We start from the raw sequence: 14,878 nt of genomic DNA, 5'->3' as shown, positions 1-14,878 counted from the left end.
GAAATTCTTCAGTTTGGCCTCATCCTTTGGTTATGGAGATGGTCTCTCCGTGTCATCCTGCTGAACACAAGGTGCGAAGACTCACCTGTGCGATTCGGCTCCGCACCGCCCCGCGAAAGGTCCGCAAACTGCTGGATCAGTGCAGTGACTATGGAGAAGATCACGCGGTCCCGTGCAGAAAGCGTCGTCGGACGGCAGTACCCGCTCACCTCTTCTGCGAAGAGCTGCCCTCTCTGGCCCTTTAAAGAGCGTCCTGGGCTCTCATTGGCTGCGCGCGCCGCCCGCCCGCCCGCCTCTCACCTTCAGTGTTTTCACGGCTCCTCTAGAGCCTCTAGTAGTAAATATACGTGAAAAAGCTGGAAATCTCACTCGTGGCGCAAATCTCAGCCAAGGAAGGCCCTTAATGGCAGGTGCCGGAATCAAATCAAGTATCAGACTATTTTCTCTTACTTATTTAAGGTGTGTGGGCTCATAACACAACACAAGTATCCGCTGGAAGTCGCTTGCTAAATAAATAAATGTAAACGTACTCGTAAATTATCCTTAAAGCGCAAAAAATTATTTATACATTATTCTTTAAAAGATACTGTTTAAGCAGCTCATTAAGAGCAGCTCTAAGGTTTAGAGAAAAATTCCAACTTTTTTTTGCGAATGTGGTCCCGTGTCAGCGTTTGTCTCCGTTAAAACGGTTAAAACTAGGAATAGCCGACATGCTTGCTGCGGGAGGTGGAGCGCGCGCCAAAGCGCGCGAAAGTCTCGCGCCCTGGGCGTCGCACCGCGCGCCAACATTCCGCAGCTATTGCAGAAGAGGAGAGGAGAAGGTGTCACTGTTCAAATGCAATACAATACCACGGTAAACGGCGGTTTCTATATTGAATTGTTAATGCATTGTGTGGTAAATTCGAGAAAAATGTGTGGTGCCTGTTTTCCTCAAAATAATTTTGGTGCTCGAGATGTTACATTTACACTTTAATGTTACCAGCCCACACACCTTATTCACCAAGGTGACTTACACTGCTAGATACACTACTTACTGGGTCACTCATCCATACATCAGTAGAACACACTCTCTCTGCGTCACTCACACACTAGGGGAACCTGAACAGCATGTCTTTGGACTGTGGGAGGAAACCGGAGCACACCCACGCAGACACAGGGAGAACATGCAAACTCCACACAGACTGAGCGGGGATCGAACCCACATCCTCTCGCACCACCCAAGCTCTATGAAACAGCAGCGCTACTCGCTGTACCACCGTGCCAATATGAAAAAAAATCCTCACCAGATCTCAGTTCAATGCAGAATTATTATTTTTTTCCAGGTTATTTTCTAAGCAGTCAATCTGCAGAAATTCATGTCACCTTTTCACGCTCAGATGAAGTGCCTTCATCTGTTAATTAAATGTGGTTTTGCTGCCACCTAGTGGCAACTCGAGGAAGCCACAGCTCAGTTTCGTTCTTGTGTTCTTGATACTTCAGGAATAAGACGATCTAAAAAAAAGACAATGAAACGTGAGCAAACCAAAGACTCTCGGGTAATTTTGCCACATTTTACAATGAGAAAACGGCCACTTCCGGACAAACCTAGACTTCCCAAGCCAAAAGGAGCAATTAATAGCAGTTTACTACTTCAAAGTAGTTTTATTTACAGGAAATAATTTTACTCAAACTGTATGAATTTTCAAAATATGACAGACACTCTAAAATAACTTGTGTGGTTAATTTAACAAGTGTAATACAGTGAACATCTTTGACCAAACAATCAGAATCATGATACCATTGTGCAATATGTATACTCATTTATTGGTATAATTTTACATATTTAACACAATTAAAAGGAGTTTTAAATTCAACGTTGACCCTTCATTTCAGCACTTCCCTTAATTTTCAAATGAACATTATTTCCAGTTTCCTACTAAGAAAATATTCAAAGACTGATCAATATTTTAAACACAAGAACATAAGTTAACATGATGTGAAATTTGTAAGGCCTTTAAAAAAAAAAAAAAAAGTCTGCATTTTGCTGCTTAGACATAATGAGCATTTGCAGTTTATACAGCTTATACAATTAACATGGTCATAATCACATGAAACACTAACCATTTTCTAACACTAATTAAAAGGTAGTGAAATTCTGCTCAAAATTGTTCATACTGTCATCTGTTACAGAAACTATCTACTTGACCAAAACAATCCAGTAATATTGTTTTCTTGTTACGATACTGCACCTACATTTAAGATGAATGTTATTACTATTAATTTGGGGGTTTGAATTAAGATTGCTCTTCATACATTGTAGTTTCTGAGTGAGGATTTTAAATTTGTGCTGTATGTTATGATTAATGTAGTGAAATTTATATTACTGGCCATTCCAAGTGTTTTAATTAAATTCTATAACAGTGAAGGAATGGATGTTTATTCTGAGCAAGATCATGACTGGCATCAGACTTATTCCCAAAGTGCAATATTTACATAATGATATTGCAATAAAACTACTTGTACAAGTAATGCTAAAGAGCCTGGCAATCTAACAAAATATAAATATCAAGGAGCGCAACCATTTTACATCCTCCCTCCAAAAAGATTGCTGATGTTAGCGCATCAGACCTCACGTTATCATTACTATAGTCATAATTATTCTGAACCCTCAAAATGATGGGTAGGTGTGGAATGCAACTTTTACTTGATTACATCTGTTTTGCTGTAAATAATGGTGGTTAAATATTAAACGAATCTCCAGAAGTACAAGAGTCCCAGCGCAGCACTTTCTCCTGGATACCAGGTCAACAGTTCACACTCAGGACACAAACAAGGCACAGGGTTGTATCATTAAGCTGCAATCACGTAACCAACGGAAGAAAAGAAAGAGGAAGAACGAGAAGCCCTCACATGTCTTACAAGCAGTGCAAAAGACATTTCCCAAAGTTGAACCTCTGGCTGAAACACACACACATGCAAAGCTACTCTCAGCTGCTTCACAATTTTTTTTGCGAGTACCAAAAAGCATTTTGCCACGGCCCGACAGAGCCAAAACAAACGAGCGGCCAAATAATTCAATGAGAAACCGAGTACAAGTTGAAGCTAAAGCAATCGCTGCACCTGAAGCTGCAGTCAAGACACCTCGCACTTTTCAAATGCACTGAAAACATATTTTACCTGGAATATGAGTACATGGGAAAGCTGCCCAACAGAGCATCTTTAATCTAGAGTAATCTTTAAAGCATCTTGAAACCTGGATTGTGTGGAATTAGTCACTTACTGAAAGCACTGGGTGGATCATTTGCATATGGCCTCTGCAGAAAGACCCACATCAAAACAGCAAGGCAAAAAGTCAGGACTGTTTCCCAGCAACTGGGATTCATCATGTCTCAGAAGGCCTACGTGACAGGTGACCGTGTTCTTGGATCACTGAAGGAAGGCACATGCATCCGCATGGCGTTTCTAATGACTGTAGTGTGTGTTACAGGAACACCAGGAGGCTACGCACGCCACGATAACCTCTACCTGCTTAATGCAAAGGGAGCAGGGGGGACAGAGCTCTGGCCAGGCCACGAATCAGTTCTTTCCGTCCACAGTCAGCAGGTTTAGCATAATCTTATGTTTGTGAGGGGCAATTAAATGCCAAAATCCTTCTTCATCTGTATATTAATCAGGACATCTGCGCACAACAGAACCCTCTTTCAGTCATAAAACTTTCTTAGTGTTTAACCAAGCAAAAATTTAACAGAAAAAGTTCATTAAAAAAGCTGTCGCTAAATGAGCTCAAGTCACGATTAAAGAGATTTGTCTTCCTGGATGCTGTACGGTTCAGTCACATTAAGGCTAAAAAGCAATATATATATATATAAGCTGTGAAAGCAGTCAGTGTGCAGCCATTACAGTATGAATTCAATAACTGCACAGTAGTAAAAGTGTACAGTGCAATAGCCACTTGTGCCATTCAGGGGAGATCAACACGAATTTGTTCAGTTTCTCAAACACCCTCCTTAAATGTTTACCTGTCGAAGGATTCACCCTGACACTCGTTGAGACCATATTGGAGAGGACAGGTTCTGCAAAGTACATTGACAGTTTTGTTGCAGTCTCGAAACGGCTTTGCAGAAACGTACACGGAGAAGCACCAGACACCAAAATATAACACTACATTGTGGCTGTCACACATTCAAGTACTGTAAAATTACTTAAATGGCCATTTGGAAACCCAGGGGCTGTGGAACGGTAACGTGTGGGTTTATTGCACCATTACATGCAGTCCTTCAAACTGCTCGTTCCAAAGTGTTTGTGCTAAACTTGCAGGCCACGGTTCAAATGGGACAGAGAGTGCTGGATCCAGAAGAATCTCGGAGCATCACTGCTCAATGAACGTTAACGGCAGTGTGAAGAACAGCAGCCAATGGGAGTGGAGAATGCCCCTCGACATAACCGGTAACTTCTTCACTTCAACCAGTCGATGTGTGTGGAAAAGCATGTTGGGGTGATGTTCTGCTGGTAGGTGAAATATGAAGAGGCAGGTGGGTGAGGGGGCAAGGCAAGCGCATGAGCACATGTGCATGTTTGAGTGCGTGTGAGCATGTGCTTGCCCTACGGCCCCAGATGCTCATCCTCAATGTGCAGGCTGCTGGAGGGGCACAGCAGGGGCTGGCTTGAGCTATTGGTGCTCCGACTCTTCAGGCTCTCCGTTGACTCCGAGGACCCTGGGCAACAGTGGAGTGGCAGGTTGTGAGGCCACATCTGCTCTAGCAAGAGCAAAACTCACAATGCTAATCCGACATGCAGCCGCTTAACACGTAAGAAAAAGAAAGTAGTTGAGTTCCTCAAATACTGGACTGGTAAATGAAAGTGCCTGTGTCCCTTTTCCTCGTTTCACACATTCACTCATTTAAACATGAGCCAAAAACACAGCTGCAGTGCAAAACGTCTTTAGTTGTGGTGGAGTCTGGATGAGCAGAGAGATTAATCACAAGGCGAAGGCCACTCGCCGTAGAGCACGCACAGCACAGGCAGTCTGGGAGGGCGCAGCCGACATACCATAGTTAATCCTTAATGCCAACACAGCAGGATTCAGGCTCAAGGGCTGCCCGCAGGGAGGTAAGGGAAACAGGCAAGCAGGGTAAACAGAGGAAAGGGTCAGGAACAGAGAACAACAATCACAAAAAAGGTTAAATGACACTCAGGAAAGCAGAAGAAAGGAACGCAATTAGTTATCAAAGAACTACAATCACAGGGGTAACTTTTAAAATGCCCACATTCATTACAGGTATTTAGCACACAAAGCAGTATTAACAGTGTTAAGGGAAGTTTGAAATGAAGTTCTAAAGAGATCCAAAAGCCACTATGACGTATTATAAACGAAAATAAGTTAGACACAATGAACACATACTAACAAGTGTGTTCAAGTATCGTTGAAAGTGAAAGGGGTCAGAGGTAACAGACTCACCTGGGAGGGACAGTTCCACCGGCGGGTCGCTCTCAGTCTTGGTCAGACTGCTGTGCTCACTGACGCAGTCCTGGAAGATGTCCCCGACAGAGCGGGGCCTGTCGTCTGCGCAGATCCAAGACAGAGGGGGCAGGACCACCGGTCACAGATGGGTAGAACCACACACTAGAATTATGGGACTGAATGCTGCAAAGTCTGGGGCAAAGCTAAGCTCTTTTGGTGTAACCTCCTGAGTTTTTAGGCATATATCTAGGATTTCTAGGATGCTATCCAAGCCCCATCTACAAACACGTGTTCTCACTTAAAAGCACACAATGTCCACTATGAAGTGCATCACATCACATCACATCACACACACTTTCTGAACCGCCTGTCCCATACGGGGTCGCGGGGAACCGGAGCCTACCCGGCAACACAGGGCGTAAGGCCGGAGGGGGAGGGGACACACCCAGGACGGGACGCCAGTCCGTCGCAAGGCACCCCAAGCGGGACTCAAACCCCAGACCCACCGAAGAGCAGGACCCAGTCCAACCCACTGCGCCACTGCGCCACTGTGCCCCCCTGCATCACATCAATATTTTATTATTTACAGACTGGGAATAAATAACATGTCCTCTGTAGTAGACAAAACTGAATTGCTAGGTCTCTGCAGGTAATGAAACACCTTTTTGTGGCCATCTCCATTTTTGTAATTTATACAGGCTTCTAGTGACCCCAACAATCAGTCAGATGTCTGCCAAAGCAAGATGAAACAAGCTTTTAGCAACAGAATGGCACGACTCACCTTCGTCCAGGGTAACAGACTCGGCAGGTTCTTCTCCTGCTGTGGTCTGCAGGGCAGCAAAATAAGAAAGACACCACTAATATCAAGCTACCGTCAGCAGGGAAGAAAGGTCAGACGTCCACGGGAAGTGGTGGAGAGGGAGGATCTCACCTCAGTCAGAGTTGGACTGCCCGAGAGTAAGGGGCACGGCTGGCCCTCGGACACCTCCAACATCTTCTCTTCGTCCTCTTCTCGGATGGGGGACGATGGTGACTTCAAAGTGCTGTGAGGACATAATGACGGAGCTCGTCAACGGCTGTGATAACTCGCATTTGTATTACACATGGCAGGCAGCACAGTTGCTAAGTTGCCGTCTAATCAAACAGCAAGGCACGTCGGCCTTAAGAACAGGACAAATGAGTGGAATTTGAGGCACTTTAAGTTACAGTGTCCAGGAAGCGTGCCGCCTTTCTGCTTCTCTTGGTCCCGAGTTCCCTCACCTGTCGGGTGACTTGCTAACTTTGCCCTTCTGGGACCCAACGTCAGTGCCGTGCTCCGGGGACCCCAGCGATCGACCGGACAGTGGCGAGGGGTCGCCACCGAGGCCCCCTGAGAAGTTTATTTCTTCATAAAGGGGAGCGGAGGGGATGGCGGGAGATGTGGAGCGCAGGCCGTTGAGGGCCTCCAGGAGGGAAATGGGCTCAAAGCCCGGAGGGACACTGTCCGAGCTCTGGGAATGAAACCGCCGCAAATCATGGAATTCACATCTCATTTATTCCCAATATTATGTAACAGGATCTCTTTTTCTTGGGTTGGACAGTCCAAATAACATGAGGAGACAGAACTGCTACCAATGATCATATTCGTACAGACCTTGCATGGCATGCTTTCAGAACCCATGCCCAAATGATACCTCACTACCTCAATTACAGAATTTCTCCCATTCCAGCAGAGCACTTTGGTACTGAACCAATGTGCCTCTGAGCAGAGGGAGTCTAATAACCAGCACGCACTGAGCAGCACTGATTTCCGCAGGCCACAGGAAACTCCACCCACCTCCCCAGTACCCACCGAGTGGTCGTCATTTTCCATGGTCTGTGCCAACACAGGGCTGAAGGAAACGGGTGACAGTGCCCCCGGTTTCTTCTTCAAGGCACGGATCTGAAGCAATGCGCGAAAGGCTGAGAGAACGACGGGTGTAATTATAATCAATACACAATCTATGTAATACGCATCGGAATTTACAGTTTGTTAGTAAATCAATAAAAATGTGATAAGGTATGAGAAGGAAATTAGTATTTTAGTAACACTGACTCCAAATTTTTTTGTTTTTTTTTTTTTTGTTTTTAAATGTGTGGCCTACATGGTTCTACAGATGGTATGCATGCAACTCACGCAGTCTGCAGATGGGGCAGTTGTTAGCCTGATAGCGCAGAGTGTCAGCGCAAGAGTTGCACAGGCACAGGTGTCTGCAGGGCAGGATGAGTGTGTCGCGCAGGTCGGACAGACACACCACACACTCGCTGCTGTTGTCGCTGTTTTCATCGTCAGATGGCTGCAGTAAACACACACACTTTCTTTTAGGTTGAAAAACTGTTTTCACCTTGTTTTGTCACACACTGACAGCTGAACAGAGCAATTCACATAAAAAGTAATCAATGTCAACTCTTTTGCAGAGCAAAAGGGAAAGAGAACCTTGGTTTCTTGGTTGTTCTTGTTTTCGATGCCATAGATCTCCTGCAGCAAGTAGCTCACGCGGTCCACCTGAGGAAGGTGGTGAGAGGACCGGTGACGTCAGCACACTGTGACTGTGTCCTGTCATTTTACACTCAGTCTGAGGATCACACGGAGCTGTGCTCTGCTGACTGTGAGTCGCTAGGCACCCAATGGATAAAGGATGCATCTCACTTAACTATGTGAACTGCTGCCAAGTCATATGACATCTGAATGAACACTAAAAATTCACACATTTACACAATAAAGAGTGGAAATAACATTATGCCAATCTGTTCTGCCAAATGCAGTCATTTTCCCTATTTGATGAAGATTCTAACATAAACCAACTGAAGCATTAATATCCTACCACTTTCCAAAGATCTCCTATGGCTATAATGCATTTACTGCAGGATAAATGTGGCAAGTCATCTCTACTATTTATTTAATTTCTAGGATATATTATGAAAGTCCAGGGTTCTCGGTTTTGGCTAGGAGATGCTAAATCCCTCCTGGCATTTGAGAAGGCTCTCAAAGCCATCTCTTTGAGACCCATTTTTCTCCTGACGGATACATAATTGAGTCCAACACCATCTGCTATGATTATCTAGGTATTTGCTATTTGAATGTCACTTCTACAGGCAGCTATGAGTGTCTACAAGAAGTCAATACTTTCGGTATAAACAAATGCAGAACCAGGCTGAAGATTAACCGAGGTTCCACCCACACAGCCCAAAGGCAGAGAACAAAAGCTCAATGGAAAAGTTCCTTTTTTAACCTCTCACACATTGTTTAAAATAAATTTAAAAATCCGATGGCCAAAGAAAGTGTAGATTAAGGAAACGGAGTATAATCAGAATCAGAATGGGTGTTCCTTGGCAAAGGAATGTTACATTAATGTTTCACGCAGAAGGAAAAAAAAAAAAAAAAACAGCACAAAATCTAAAGACTACAAAAATGACAGGATTTCCTCACCACTTGCTTCTGCTTCAAGGGCTTCACCGAGTAACTGCCGTCGACATGCTACCAACACAACAAATTTCTCATTTAGTTTTAGCACAACTCAAAAATAAGTTGCAGACATGTTCACATCGTTACCACCCACCTATGGACTGTACACAGTCATTTTCTCTCCCTTAGAAACTCTTTTAGAAATTCCATTTGAGGTAATGACCAGAGACACTTGACACCAAGTCTCCTGCGGATCGTTAAGCATGAGGCCTTTGAATAAATGCCGATGACTTTGGCAGGTTGGGTAACCTCTGCAGGATGTCACAGGTCCCAAAGAATTCATAAAAAGCGCTCAATTCTCTGCCCTGCGAGATTGGCAGCAAACGTGTTCATTTAGACCCAGCTACGCTCCTGTTGCCCGAGGCCGGACTGCCCACCTCCTATTTTGTTATCCATCATTTGCACTGTAAAGAGGGACAAGAGACAAGTTTTTCTGCGATAAGATACACTTACCCGTTCGAAAGCAGCCAAAAGCACGTGTGAATGACCCAAGCTATCTATAGCAGAAGACAAATCAATAAGCCAATGAACAAAATTAAAATTCACAAGGGGAAACATGAGCGAAGCATGTTGGTAAGTTAACATACTGTTTGCAGCAGCGAGTCATTAATTACGGTCTCTACAATTGCCGATCAGAAAACGTACCGTCCCCTTCGTCCACCACAGCCTGGATGACCATGGGAAAGATTCCTCTGTCTAGGTCAAAATTGAGCTGGTAAAGAGAAAAAAATACACAGTTTAAATTACAAACATTATCGCATACACACACTTCTGACTACAGCATTTCTCGATTTTCTCCTTCTTAAATCATCATTTAAACGTCTCGCAGGGCTCATGCAATGGTCCCACTCACTGACAAATCATTTAGACAAAAACCTTCCTATATTTACAGGGATATTTACCTTCTCAATCTTCTATTCAGCTAAATTATTTACAAGCATGATAGAAGCCTTTGTTTTAAATTTAGCATTTTAATAAAAAGTACACAGCATCTTGATTACAACTTTCTTTAGCCCATCACACTACGACAAGTATTACTAACACATCCATACAATACACAATGACAGTTACCCAGTTACCATGTCATCAGCATGGAACCACAATGCCTTCTTTATTCCCAGGTCTGCCAATGCTCTGTGTCATTTCTTACTCATATTAATCAACACAAAGGGGAAGTGTACAGATGAAGACAGAATAAAGAAGCTTGCTGTGTAAAGACCAACCTGACACCCAGTATGATACAGGGTCGTCAGGTGAGCCCCCCCCTTGTCCGATTTACAGCGCCACTGGCGTACGCACCTCCTCCTCATTCCACTCAGAAAAGTCGATTTTGAAGGACGGGAGCGAGAACTGCTGGCTCACTCCTCTCTTGTAGTGCACTGTTTCGGAGACCATGGCTGGAATCCTCGGGTTGTAGCTGTGAGACAGAGGAAACTCTTCTCACATCAATGGCACAGGGCAGCAGGTCTGACTTAGAGACTCAATCCAAAACAAAGCAAGACTTGACAGAAACTTGGCTTATTTTTTGTAATTCAATGAACACGTTCCAAGTAAATTCTTAAGCATTTCTAGAGGGATGACTCTGAAAATATTATACCTCCATGAAGCCAAATGTACTAAACTTGTTTTCCTGAACTATACCATTATTAGTAATACAAACACGATGGGTAAAGAAAGGGATTTCTCACAGTCTCTGGTAAGTTGTGACGGACATATTATTACACATCAGGCCCAGATGAATGCTCAATGCTATAAAAACATCTTTTCAACATCTCTCTTCCATTTAAAATGCAAGTTTAAAAACATGAACGCAGTAAGACATGCTAGTGCATTTCTGCACTCCAGATATCACCATTTGCTGTGCTATATTCCAGCTACAACAGTATCCATGGAAACAGTTGTCAAGGCATCAATACCTTACCATCCTATCAACAAGCTTGGCCCTCTGTGGCATCAATTTACGCTGTGACAAGGAAGCCAATGCATAACCAATTTTAAAATTTGTCATCTTGCTTAATACATATTTTTTCCTCTAAGAGTATCAATTGTGTATTCGCTCGCTACACCCCAAAAAGACTGCTATGCTCCTCCACCTCTGCCCGTTTGGTGATCCCACACACCAAAGGTCCAAAATCATAAGCACAAAGGTTTTTGGTTCTGGCTCTGATGAGGTGGAATGACCTCCTCCTCTCACTCAGAACTGCTGAATGTCTCTCTATATTTAAGAAGAGTCTGAAAAGCCACCTCTTTTGGACTCTCTCCTCCCCTGATTTTGTAAGTGTGTGATGAACATGTACGATAAATGTATGCTTATGGTTAACAGTTTTTTAAATGATAATTTGCTGAATAATGATAAGCCTTTATGCAACTACTCGTGTGATGTATACTTCCTGACATGGCTGAATGTGAGAAATTGATTGTACTCTAGAATTGCGTGTCTGCATCCAAATCTCTCATTGTGTTTATGTAATTCACTCTTTCCAGTTTTTCTCTGAGGTGTATGTCGCTTTGGAGGAAAGTGTCTGCCAAGTGAATAAATGTATACTGTTCTCCTTCCTGTTAAATGCAATGAAATAAATAAACCCAAATTAATTATACCGACCTTGTTACAATATTTAATTTGTGCACATTCAGTCTCATCATTTATTGAATTCAAAGTAATTTGCTACATGCCACAAATCCTACATTTGGCATCAAATCCATTTTAAACTACTACTTGCAGACCCACTTTTGGGACATTAAATTGAATATAAAAAGGAATATAAAAGAAGAATGGTACATAATAACGATCACACATTAACTCTATCTGACAGCCACTCAAACTTGGAGTCATCTACCCAGGGTCTGAGCATTATATCACAGGCCACTGGCCAGATTCACTTCCAAATACTTGTTAAAAATGGTGACAAGCAGGCTGTCATGACAGACTGAATCAGATGTCACATTCCTTCTTTCTTCCAGCAAAAACCTTTCAATGTAAAAAAATTCATCAATTTCATTGTTCAAGATCATCACACCCACCCACACTGAACTCTGAGACAGACTCACGTGGCCATTCCGTTGGAGAACTCCTCATAGGCCTGGCAGTAAAGGGTAATGGCTACGCGAGCATCGGCGTCAAACGTGAACTCCACACCGTACTGCACCCTGGGTTGCCCATCTTCCTCGATGGGACTGTCACCATCTTCCTTGTACCTGCACATCAATTGATCCTGTAACTGCTCAGCACACTTTGAGGACTTACACAATACATGCTCGGACACATCTTAGCTAAACGCGTAGTATTAACACCCCGAACTTCCAGGCACAGCAACAGACTACCATGTGGGACTTCAACTGACAATCTTCTTGTTACAGCCGCCTCCTTTAGCTACTACGCTACCTGGGAGTTTTCGTGTTCTAGCATCTCCATGGGCTCAAAGTGGTCACAGGAAGAAGCAAGGCAGTTTGAGGCTGTAAACCCAGCGATCAAACACATCGAGCTGACGTGCACCTTCAATCATCCACTGCAGCCAGGGTGTGAAGTGGCCAGTGATGCTCACCTGACCAAGCGCAAAGAATCCTTCCTAATGTTAACCAAGCTTCTCAGAGTCTTTACAGGCTCGTGTGGGGCAGGGGTCACATATGGAAACTGAGGGAAAATCAAAGACAGTTGAACTCAAAAACAAGGACATGCATGCAAACCTCCTACACTTCAGTGCATTTAATTCTACCCATTTCCAGATTAATGTACACAGTGCATAAAAAAAGACCATTACCCCCGAGCGGTTACTATAATTTACCATCTCTAGTAAAGATAATCAAAAACCATCAACAGTTCAATAAAACCGATAGCACAGGGATCAGAAGAGACTACAATGTAACACTGTCCACATCAAGATGAATGTAAAACAGTTCAGAAATTTCCTGTCAAATCTATGGTGACCAGTAATTTATTACCTGCACAGGTCTGTTCCCAAGAAAGTTGAGGTCCATGTTTTCCCCAAAGAGATAGCCTTCTGGGTGTGGTGTGTCAAACTTCTCGCCTCCCATGAAAAAATGACTGGCAAAATAGTTTCCTGGAAGCGAATGGAGAGGCAGTATGACAGAAAAGAATGGCTCAGGTCTCAGGGTGTAAAAGTCATAAATTCCTGTTATCGACACCAGTGACTTCTTATCAGCGTCTTTCATCTGAACGATTTGCTTGCATGCATAGAAAAGGAAAACTTCCTGAAACTCTGGAGCTCATGCTGCGATACAGTGAGAGAATTCATGGAAAATTCACAGCGAGTTGGATCCAGACAGTACCTCGAGCCTAAATTAATTCTCACAACGCAAGTCACGCAAACCGTTTTCAAGGAAACTACAGAGGATGTAGTTTCCGTTCAAAATATAAATAAAAACCGGCCAAATGTGAAGGAAAATTAATCTTTTGCGACAGAAACCATCTTTTTCTGAAGCTTTCCTGACTGTCCCTTAATATCTTTTACGTTAAAGCACATAAGGTGGAACAGTACACATCCGTCCCCCATTTTCTGATCACACATCTCCAGTATGTGATCAACAGACCCCGTTCCATTTTTTGTACCACATTTTGTTATACTATAGAATGGATTATGAAAGCATAATGCTGTGCTCTGGTATACTGTATGACACAATGATGGAAAGCAGAGTACCGGTGGTACGAAACACCGGACCGAATGAGCAGGCTGTTGTGGGGGTTTGTATGGAGCTGCAACAAAACCAGACAGGGAGATGGAAACAGAGATGGACATAGAAAAAACTGAGACACTTTAGAAAGAAACATGTAACAAATGCAGGAAAACAACACAATGAGAAAGGGAAACGGGGCCTTACCCTTAGTTAGGGCATAATATAAAAACAACAGACACCATATGATACTGACAGTCACAGACAGACTTAGGGTATAATAATAATAATAATAATAATAATAATAATAATAATAATAATAGAAGAAGAAATAATACCAGAAACTAAGAAGGTTGCTGTAAGTTAGCCACGTAACAGACACAGAGCACCTAACTAACTGACCACCGCCTGGATAAAACAAAAATATGTCCACTTACAGAGGACAGACAACAATAACAAACTAGTAGCAAGGAAGGAAGCAGTAATGTGACTAAGTGTTAATAGCTAAATACATAACATGATGTAAAAGAGGTGAAAAGAAGGAGAAGCACGTCGCCGGTCGTACCCGATTTCGGCGGGTATCTATACGCCGAGTTGGCCTGTATGTCTATATCCTCGACCCCCGCTATCCTGCGAGTGAGAATCGAGCCCATCTTTATCAGCTCGAACAAAATGTTCATATATTCATGTCACAAAAAATTCCGCCGTTTCTTTTAGGCAGCGCGCGCAGCTACGCCGTCGACGATGTCGGTCCCACTCTGACTGACAGACTCTTCAGCGGCACCGGGTTCGTCCAGCTGCCTTTTTCTTCCGTCTCCCGACGTCCCCGGACTCGGAGCCGCCGTCACCCGCCCGCTTCGTTTTCAACAACTCCAACTAATTCACAAAAATAGCAATTATTTAAAAACCATAAAGCCGAGCTCGCGGAGGAAAACACCTCCGAGGGCGGAGCGGCTCGCGGTGGCGTACGCGTGACCGGCTAACGCGGTATGACGTCACGGTCGTGTGGCGACTTTTGGCGTCAGAACTGAGCGGAGGAGCTCGTGCTGAGGTCGAGCGGTGTGGTGTCCACGACTGTGGGTACTGAAGCACTGCACACGCCGACCTTTCAAATTGTCAGCAAGGGCAAAATTGCAAATAGAAAGGGCTTTGAACTATGATATAAATATGCAAAGATCCTCTGCATACTTGCCCGAGGGAAAAATGGGACCCGAGCGATGAGGCTACGGGCGCAAGGGGGCAGTATACACAGTATAGAGGTATACTATCGATCAGAATGGGTTTGCATTTGACAAAATGTAATAAAAAGCACAGCAGATTAAATT

At 43.7% G+C, this 14,878-nt stretch overlaps 1 protein-coding gene across 4 annotated transcripts; it reads right to left on the bottom strand.

Moving 5' to 3' along the window:
- Nucleotides 1–4,580: 4,580 nt before the first annotated feature.
- Nucleotides 4,581–14,696, bottom strand: LOC108937433 (E3 ubiquitin-protein ligase MGRN1-like). 4 transcript variants are annotated; one of them, XM_018757399.2, is made up of 17 exons: nucleotides 14,119–14,696; nucleotides 12,864–12,982; nucleotides 12,467–12,555; nucleotides 11,973–12,119; nucleotides 10,224–10,341; nucleotides 9,570–9,636; nucleotides 9,378–9,421; nucleotides 8,889–8,936; nucleotides 7,896–7,964; nucleotides 7,596–7,755; nucleotides 7,257–7,381; nucleotides 6,701–6,930; nucleotides 6,372–6,483; nucleotides 6,222–6,267; nucleotides 5,438–5,542; nucleotides 5,029–5,074; nucleotides 4,581–4,694 (listed from the first exon to the last, which is right to left on the bottom strand). In XM_018757399.2, the coding sequence occupies exons 1-16, from the start codon at nucleotides 14,231–14,233 to the stop codon at nucleotides 5,034–5,036; spliced, it is 1,635 nt and encodes a 544-aa protein (XP_018612915.1). In that variant the 5' UTR covers nucleotides 14,234–14,696; the 3' UTR covers nucleotides 4,581–4,694; nucleotides 5,029–5,033. The 4 variants fall into 4 exon arrangements, with proteins under 4 accessions (XP_018612915.1, XP_018612916.1, XP_018612913.1 ...); XM_018757400.2 differs by having other exon boundaries at nucleotides 7,272–7,381; nucleotides 14,119–14,694; XM_018757397.2 differs by lacking the exon at nucleotides 5,029–5,074 and having other exon boundaries at nucleotides 14,119–14,695.
- Between the last annotated feature and the right edge of the window lie 182 nt (nucleotides 14,697–14,878).

This window comes from Scleropages formosus, chromosome 8 (assembly GCF_900964775.1).
Source record: "Scleropages formosus chromosome 8, fSclFor1.1, whole genome shotgun sequence".
Taxonomy (NCBI): Eukaryota; Metazoa; Chordata; class Actinopteri; order Osteoglossiformes; family Osteoglossidae; genus Scleropages; species Scleropages formosus.
The sequence above is the reverse complement of the archived record's forward strand: the minus strand, read 5'-3'. Positions and strand labels throughout refer to the sequence as shown.